Source organism: Nyctibius grandis, chromosome 12 (genome assembly GCF_013368605.1).
Source record: "Nyctibius grandis isolate bNycGra1 chromosome 12, bNycGra1.pri, whole genome shotgun sequence".
Lineage (NCBI taxonomy): Eukaryota > Metazoa > Chordata > Aves > Nyctibiiformes > Nyctibiidae > Nyctibius > Nyctibius grandis.
The window spans coordinates 20,670,187-20,679,533 of NC_090669.1; the positions used below are offsets into that span (position 1 = coordinate 20,670,187).

General features: G+C 46.8%; 1 protein-coding gene across 2 annotated transcripts; it reads left to right on the forward strand.

Annotated features, from left to right (window-relative positions):
- The first annotated feature begins 4 nt into the window (after positions 1-4).
- Positions 5-8,779, forward strand: EMC8 (ER membrane protein complex subunit 8). 2 transcript variants are annotated; one of them, XM_068411139.1, is made up of 5 exons: positions 65-370; positions 5,699-5,775; positions 7,171-7,240; positions 7,747-7,841; positions 8,123-8,779. In XM_068411139.1, the coding sequence occupies exons 1-5, from the start codon at positions 161-163 to the stop codon at positions 8,280-8,282; spliced, it is 612 nt and encodes a 203-aa protein (XP_068267240.1). In that variant the 5' UTR covers positions 65-160; the 3' UTR covers positions 8,283-8,779. The 2 variants fall into 2 exon arrangements, with proteins under 2 accessions (XP_068267239.1, XP_068267240.1); XM_068411138.1 differs by lacking the exon at positions 7,171-7,240 and having other exon boundaries at positions 5-370.
- Positions 8,780-9,347: the final 568 nt, after the last annotated feature.

The window sequence follows — 9,347 nt, forward strand, 5'->3', positions numbered from 1 at the left end:
GGATGCGGGCGGATCGGCTCCTCGCTTTTTACGACAGCGCCGGCGGCGCTTGGCGGCGTTTGGCGACACTCGGCGGCGCTTGGCGGCGGGTGGGCTGAGGGGAGGCGAAGGGAGCGGGGCCGGTGCCGGTGCCGGTGCGCGGTGGCGGGGCCGCGGCAGGATGAAGCTGACCACGCAGGCCTACTGCAAAATGGTGCTGCACGGCGCCAAGTACCCGCACTGCGCCGTCAACGGGCTGCTGGTGGCCGATCGGCCCTCGGGCGCCCCGCGCCGTGACCAGACCGGGCCCCCTTCGCTCTTCGTCGACTGCATCCCGCTCTTCCACGGCACCCTGGCGCTGGCCCCTATGCTGGAGGTGGCCCTCACCCTGGTAAGGCCCTAGGCCTTTCCCTAGGCCCGGGAGCGAGGGGTTGGTGATGGTGGTGGGGTCGTCTCCAGGTCCTGGCAGAGCTCGGGGGGTGCAGCCGGGGCGAGGAAGGGCTGGTGCTGCGGGGCCGTGGGGTGCTGGGGTGGCTGTGCCAGCCCTGCGCTGGCGGCAGCCAAATCTGTGAGGTGAGCAAAGTCCTTCTAGAGTGGAAAACCCCCCGAGGCCCACCCACCATACAGCTTTCTGCTGAGGAGACAGCAGAAGACTACAGAGCCTTGTAGTTTTGTATAATTTCTTCTTCAGTGCAGAGAAACTGCTATTTATATTGGTGTCATTATCCCCGAATGACTCCCAGAGGGAATGTCCTTATTCCACAGCAGAAGGAGCTTTTCCCAGCTTAAGGCACTTCAAAGCAACATCAGCTAATTGGAAAAGGGCGTGCTTGTCTCTGAGTAAGAGTGTCTAGATGCGTGTGAGTATGTATTTCGTAGAACCATAGACTGGTTTGGGTTGGAAGCGACCTTAAAGCCCATCTAGTTCCAACCCCCCTGCCACAGGCAGGGACACCTTCCACCAGACCAGGTTGCTCCAAGCCCCATCCAACCTGGCCTTGAACACTGCCAGGGAGGGGGCAGCCACAGCTTCTCTGGGCAACCTGGGCCAGTGTCTCACCACCCTCACAGCAAAGAATTTCTTACTCATATCTCATCTCAATCTCCCCTCTTTCAGTTTAAACCTGTTCCCCCTCGTCCTGTCACTCCATGCCCTTGTAAAAAGCCCCTCTCCAGCTTTCCTGTAGCCCCTTCAGGTACTGGAAGGCTGCTGTAAGGTCTCCACAGAGCTTTCTCTTCTGCATCTTCTCCAGGCTGAACAGCCCCAACTCTCTCAGCCTGTCTCCATAGCAGAGGGGCTCCAGCCTCTGACCATCTCCATGGCCTCCTCTGGACTCGCTCCAACAGCTCCGTGTCCTTCTTGTGTTGGGGCCCCAGAGCTGGACACAGCACTGCAGGGGGGGTCTCCCGAGAGCGGAGCAGAGGGGCAGAATCCCCTCCCTCGCCCTGCTGGCCACGCTGCTGGGGATGCAGCCCAGGACACAGGTGGCTTTCTGGGCTGCCAGCGCACATTGCCAGCTCATGATGAGCTTCTCATCCACCATCACCCCCAAGTCCTTCTCCTCAGGGCTGCTCTCAATTTCTTCATTCATTTTGCCGTAGTGTCCCCATTTATGGAAGCCATTTGCCTAAATAGGGAAAAAAAATGAAGTCCCTTCATAATGCAGGTCTGGCTTGGGTTTGAAATCTCCCTTGGTGTATTGCAAGTATCCCTGGTTCATTAACTCTGGGCAGCCAAGCACTCCCTGTTAGGATATCCCCTACCTCACCCACCGCTGTGGAAGAGCAGTAAGTCATCGTGGGATAATCCCTTTTCCCCCCTGTCACCATATAAGCAGGATGAGAACGATGTCAGGACTGCCATACTGCTGCGGAGCATGCAAAATTTGTCAGCCTTAAATGTATTTACACCAGTGTAACAGTGTAGAAGTGCCACAGAAATGTGTGCTGCCAGTATGATTATCTTCTGCTGTCCCCAGTTACGGTTTTCTTTGTGTTACTGTGTGGGAAAATGGAATAAAACTGTTTGTAATTGCTTTACTGAAGGCAAGGCTTTGATTTGACCTTTTTGAACCACAGTAATTCATTTTTCCTCTGGAAATGAGTAAGTGGCAGTTGCTAGTGAAGTACAGAATAACACGTATAATATATTTAAACTATGTGTAGGGTTTGTCTTTAAATCAGGACTAGATGCCTTTCTGTGGGGTCGGTGGCTGTGCATTTTCATGAACTTCAGGCCTTCAGTGTAGTTCCCCGGTGTAGATCGTGCTGTGGGATCAGATTATTAGGAAATAAATCCTGTTTCTTGCAACATCTGAAATATCCTCCTGCATCTACAGTAAGCAAATCACCATGGAACCAAAGAACTGGCAGCGTCTGGCGTATTTACTCTTGGTTTTTGATACACAAAGTTACAGATCGGACACCCCTGGCATTTCCCACATTAATTAGGACTTGCTAAGACATATTGTGGTTTGCAGTCACGTTTGATGACTCCTGTGATACTTGGCAGCTTGAAAACACAGTGTTTGAAAAGAGCCCCGAGGCCTTTTGCTCTCATTTTTTTGTTTAAACAAAGGCAAAGGTGTCAATAAATACTGGCACGGCAGCTATGGAAATGGGATTTTATTGGTGTTTAAGGGAGCACTTTCTCACCTGTTCTCTACAGCACGTGGTTACTGAATAATTTGGTGAGATTGGCATGGTTGAAACTTGATGTTTGTAGCAAAGCACCTCTGTCTCTAAAGGATTTCAAAGCTTTGATCGTTTTCAATGGGATCTGTTTCTCTTCCAGTTCAATCGCTGCTGGTTCTTGGTCAAGCCTGTGGCCTCGTCTGAGGCTTTTCTAGAACCCGCCTCACGAATTTCACCTCCCCTTCTCTGACCTGAGTTACCCCAGAACATCTAATGGGAGCAGTAGTCTCCAGGTTGAATCTGAAAATAGAGGGTGTGCTTTCAAGCGAGGGCGACCAAGCTGGGGAAGGGTCTGGAGGGTCTGACCTCCGAGGAACGGCTGAGGGAGCTGGGGGTGTTTAGCCTGGAGAAGAGGAGGCTCAGAGGTGACCTTAGTGCAGTCTACAACTACCTGAAGGGAGCTTGTAGCGCAGTGGGAGTCGGCCTCTTCTCCCAGGCAACCAGCGATAGGACAAGAGGACACAGCCTCAAGCTTTGCCAGGGGAGGGTCAGGTTAGACATTAGGAAGCATTTCTTCTCAGCAAGGGTCATTAGCCATTGGAAGGGGCTGCCCAGGGAGGTGGTGGAGTCACCATCTCTGGAGGGGTTTAAGAAAAGCCTGGCCATGGCACTTAGTGCCCTGGTCTAGTTGACCTGGTGGTGTCAGGGCAATGGTTGGACTCGATGATCCCAGAGGGCTCTTCCAACCTGGTTGATTCTGTGATTCTGTGATTCAAATGGACGTGTCTCTGTGGTAACCTCTAAAAATTGCCAGCGGCACTTTCGCAGCAGCCTCGGTACAAGGAATCCACAAAATCAAATTTTATTAAACCCGCAGCAGCGCTTGAAGGTTTGTAGCTCCAGAGGAGAGGGCAGAAGCACGTGCATTTCATTTGCACTTCGGCTTCTTGGTTTGAAATCCCTTTCCAAAACGGAGTCATTAAAGAAGAAGGGAATTAAGTTTCACATGGGGGTTTTTTGTGCCTTTGAGTTTCGCAGCTAATTGATGTGGTTTTGCAACCGCGTCGTCTTGAAATAAAAAAAGAAGAAAAAAAAAAAAAATGAAGCAAGCAGCACTTCCCCCTCCACTCGCATGGCTGGAACAGCAGGGCCGCTGGCAGCAGGGCACAGCCTTCCTCCTCCTCCAGACCCCTCTGCCACCCGCCTTTGGCCTCTTTTGATTTCTCAGGGGTGACACGCGCCGTGCGGAGCGAGATCTGATTTGTCCCCCGTTGGCTTGCCCTTGTCAGGGCTGGCCACGACTAAAAATACCAGGGGCCAATTGATGCTAAGGCTGCCTGAGGTGATAGTGCCATGGGTAGAGAGTGTTTGGAAACTGCTTTCATTTCAAAAAGAGGATTTTTTTTCCTTTTTTTTCACAGAAGCAGTTTTTAGTTACCACTTGGGGAACTGAGAACTTAAAAATCATACTCTTTTTTTTTTTTAAAGACCATTTTTAGCATGCAACAAAAATTGATTTAGAACTAAGGTTTAAATTGATGGACTTCTATTATTATTATTATTATTAATTTTAGTGTCTGGGCTTCTCGCTTTAATGCCAAGCTTTCAAGCCACTAACAATTAAAACCACAGTCCTGAGCCTTCAAAATGGGTTTGCAATTGAAGCAGCAGTTGGCCCTCAGCTGTAGAAGGGCTACGCAGCCTTTTTTTTTGTTCTTAAATCACATAAATCCATGTCATCCCTTGTCGGGGAGGGATTATTCCCGTGGCTTGTTTCTTTATGCAGTCTGATACTATAATTATTGCTAAAAATGAGATTGATTTGACTTCCAGGATGCGACAGGTCAGCATCAGGTATATTTTTGGACTCCATTTCAATAGAGCTGTTGAGGTTTTTTTGATGCGTGCTCTCTAGGGACTGCAAAGGAAAATTCTAGCTGCTTTCTCCACTTCTGTCTTTCAGGGCTCTGTATTATGCTGACTTGATATCCTCAATTACAAGGAGAAACATCATATATATATATATTTTTTTTTCAAAGCAAGACAGACTCAGCAGGAGGAATTCAGATCCAGCAGAAAGCAGAAAGAACAGCAGTGTGCACCTGCTGAAACTGCACTTAAAAAGAAAAAAAAAACCAACAAAACTACATAAACTTTTGTACTTGCATAAACCAGAAGTTGGGTAAATTGTATGCAAATAAATGCATATGTTTAAGCATTGACATAGGGATGTTAAATAAGGAGGAGCTGCCTGGACTGACCGTCTATAACGGAGATGAGAGGATTTATGGCAATAGTTCTTTCATCGAGCCCTTATCTCGTGGCTGAGCAGGAGAGTATTTTTAGTTCAGTTCTGATTGAAAGACTTTAAGAGAGCTGAGAATCCGCCCGCGTGGTTTGATTAGTTGCTCCAGTGGGTAGTTACCCTCGGAGGTGAACTCTCAAAGCAAAACCCTTTTATCACAAAAGCCTTTTTGTAACAGAGTTGAAAAATCATAAATGGGACAAACTTTCCGCTCGCATTTAGCTTTCACTTCAAGCTTTACTTGCTAATTAAAGTAAAAAAATGCTTGTGCTTTAACCTAGAAATGTTACAGTAGAAATAAAATGGACAAGCTCTTTTTGAAGTGAGACTACAGTCACCCATCCACGTGGTGAATGTTTTCTAAAGCCTGTCAGAGGAACACTAACAGAAAATAGCCACAATAGGTGAGACCTGGACTCCTCTCCCAGGTGACGTTGCTGAAGCTCTTTACTAGTCCTGTCATTGGAATTCAGGCCAGGCTCTGCCTGAGAAAACTTCATGCTCTTTTGCTCCATTTGGTTAATGTTTTCCATCATTCTCCAAATGTTCAATTTGCTTTCTCTGAGCGAGTTAAATTAGCCAAACTCCGTGTGTGTGTGCACATAAATGTATATAAATATATATATATTTAAAGAAGCAGTTGGCAAAGCTATTGTAATGCTTCAACTACCATTTTATTTGCGGGGCAGACACGAGATTTCTTAGTTCTTAAAACCACCTTATTTCTGTGTTTGTTTTTTTTTTTTTTCCTGGGCTTAATTGTTCCAATTCCTTTTTCAGATTGACTCTTGGTGCAAAGAGAATAGCTACGTGATAGCTGGATATTACCAGGCAAACGAACGCGTGAAAGACGCCAGGTGTGTTGGTGCAATATTTCCTTCTGTTTGCTCTTTTGTGGTGTACTTTGTACTCTGCCAACAAAAATCATCGGCGGCAGTCGTGCGTGTTGATTAACTTTGACAACTGTCATCTGGTTTTGCATTGTCTTCGTGGGGCTGGTGGGTCTGGCCTTTGTTCAGGTGCAGAAAGCCTGGTCTTTCCTGGATCGCTCCTCTTTAGTGGATGCTATAAAAGGCTGGTATCTGAACGACTGCCAACCAGTTTAATTACAGTTGTCAGGGAAAGAGCCAAAATTTGCAGGAGCATTTGCTTGTGTATCGTGGAAACTCGAGTGACTCTGAGTATCTTTTGAAAAGTCTTTCAGAAGCAACTTAATTCTTACAAAACTGCTTAATCGTCTCCGAGTTTTATTGAAGCATTTTCTCACGTGGCGAAGGGACGCTCTTGAAATGGAAGATGATGTTAGTCAAGCAGCAATATCTCTTTTCACTTATTTTCCCCAGGATTAGTCATTTTTTCCCCCTGCTAACTAACTCAAATTAATAAGTGGGTCTTCCTGTGAAGCCATAATATAGTTTTAGATACGTCTATCAAATATTTTCCCCTGTATCTATTAGACAAATCCAGTATCAGGACTAATGGGAGTATGTCATTACATCATACTTGAATTTAAAATAAGCAGGAACAGTTTGTTTAAAGTATTATCCTATGTGCCAGTTATTTTTTTAATGTATATCAGTCTTAAGTATGTTTTTAAGTAATACCTGTGACCCCTAAGGTTTCTAACAGGGATAAGGGCATTGTTCTTTCCTTACAAGGGGAATAAATCTGCTGGAGGCGTTTTTAAGGAGAAGATACAGTTTGCTGGTTCATTTTGAGGTTTGAAAGAATATCTCAGGCTTGTTTTGGTTTTTTTTTAAACTCCCAATTTCATTTCTGAAGATAACTGGCACCACGTAGAGATTGTCATCTTTGAAACACACGGTAAAGGTTTTCCTTTAAAAGATTATCTGATTTTTGGTAGAGAAGCTGGGCAGCGAGTGGGTTCAAATGCAGACCTGGGAGCAAACTGGGTTTCTTTTTTAAATACCTGCCAGGGCAAAGGTGGCTGCGGGCTTTGGTCTGGTGGAGGAAGGTAAGAGGCCACAAAATGTGGATTCCACACGAAGTCTGCAGTGAGCATTTTGCTGTTCAAAAACCCTTTGCCTAAGCATAGCTAAGATCCAGACCACGGGCTGAAGAGAGTAGCTGGGTTTTCTTGGCCTTCTGACTTCAATCAAGTGTAGCAGCTTGGTATCTTGTTCCTGTTTGTAAGCACGCAGTGTAATTTTCACATCTCTTTAAGCATGTTTCCTGCTGGGTTCAGCTGAAGTGTCATGGTTCACATAACACACTTTTACCTTCTGCTGCAGTCCAAACCAGGTTGCGGAAAAGGTGGCCTCCAGAATTGCAGAGGGCTTTAACGAGACAGCGCTCATAATGGTAAATTACTTCATTTCCTCCCCCGCCACCTCTCTCTGTGTTAGTGTTACGACCGTGGCGTTGGACTAGCCATTTAAGTGCTATTCTCTGCATCCTTTAATAGTCAAGTAACTAATTTTCTCTTGCCCTCCGAATGCTCTGGGGAAGAGATGCAGTGACCTGTAGCCAGTGAAGTTCTTGCTAAGTCTACAGAGAGGCTGTGGTTAGCTGTCTGCCTTCTCAAAGGAAGGGGAAGCCTTCTCTGCTTGCGAGCCTTGAGCGAAGGCAGTGTATTCATGACCCCCTCCTGTGACCTAAACTCTTGTTTTATGTGAAGCAAATGCTGCTTTGCCTCCTTGACAAAGGATGTTGGCAGTTTAAGCTGTAAAATTCAGCTCATTTAAAGGTAGAACAGTGGACAAGTTAGTGCAAGGTGCCCTGCTTGTAAAAACTGACTTTTTAATTTCATCTCTTTACTTGGGATCTGGAGGAGGAGCCTGAGGTGGTGTTTTTCTGTTGCACACCAGGTCGATAACACCAAGTTCACGATGGAGTGCGTGGAGCCTGCCATTCACGTGTATGAGCTGCACGAGAACAAGTGGAGGTGCAAGGACCCGCACGTGTGAGTAAACTCCAGAGTTTGTTTGTGTTCGGGGAGCAAAGAAAAACAAGTTGCCTGGTTAAGGGCAAAACTCTGACACTGTAAGGGTGGTGGGTGTAGCTGACAGTGCTTTTAAAGCTGTTTTTTGCTGTAGTGAGAGATAACAGACAGCTTCTGCGGCCAGGCAGGGGTGTGACCACCACGACCACACTGCAGAGAGCGCGACTGAATTTCCAGAGCAGAGGAGGTGGAGGAGATTTTCTGTGTGATCACTTTTAATTGCTGGTTGTTTTACGTCCTAGTGATTTTTGTGAAGATTGGACCGAAGCCCAGAGAATCGCTGCATCTCTCTTGGACAGCAAGTCCTACGAGACGCTTGTGGATTTTGATAATCACCTGGATGATATCCGGAACGACTGGACAAACCCAGAGATCAACAAAGCCGTCCTCCACCTGTGTTAGAGGGATTTCTACTGACTAATTCACGGGCATTCCTACTATGTACTGAAGAGAGAAAAATGCTATTTTTGAATGTAAATAGAGTTATATTCAGTACCTTGTGTGAAAACCCGACTGATTAAAAAGGGGTGGTTGGACTTGATGATCCCTGAGGTCTCTTCCAACCTGGGTGATTCTGTGATTCTGTGAGGGGCATGTCACATTGCAAAGAGCGATGTGTCCATAAGCTGTTGAATCTTTTTGTGAGATTCCTTGGAAGAACTGCAAGCTGTCAGTTACAGCTGTCCTCGTGGACACCTTCCCAGTTGTAGTGAGTGTTATTATTCCTTCGAAACCAGAACTACTTCTGCTTGTCCCCAGTGTTCGTATTACAAAGTTTCGACTAAGCTTTTCTAATATTTAGAGAGATTACTTTTTAACCGTTTATGGAAATAACCTTTCAAAAAAATCAGTCCTCAGATGAAACATTTTAAGGTCAAATACATAAAATATAAGGTTAATGGTTTCTTTTGGCCTGGTTTGGAAATGTCATTCTGTCAGCACAGTAGAATGCGAACTGAGGGCGATGTACCATGCTCACGTGTCACTGGTTTTGCAGTGGTTTAGCACGACACAGCTACAGATGTGCTGTGATTCCTGCTCTCCATGGGCATACAACCACAGCGAGTGCTGCACCTTGAATGCTGTGTCCAGTTCTGGGCCCCGCACTTCAAGAAAGATGTTGAGGTGTTGGAGCGAGTGCAGAGGAGGGCAACCAAGTGGTGAAGGGTCTGGAGGGTCTGACCTCCGAGGAACAGCTGAGGGAGCTGGGGGTGTTTAGCCTGGAGAAGAGGAGGCTCAGAGGTGACCTTATTGCAGTCTACAACTACCTGAAGGGAGGTTGTAGCGCAGTGGGAGTCGGCCTCTTCTCCCAGGTAACTAGCAACAGGACAAGAGGACACAGCCTCAAGCTTCGCCAGGGGAGGTTCAGGTTGGACATTAGGAAGCCTTTCTTCTTAGCAAGGGTCATTAGCCATTGGAAGGGGCTGCCCAGGGAGGTGGTGGAGTCACCATCTGTGGAGGGGTTTA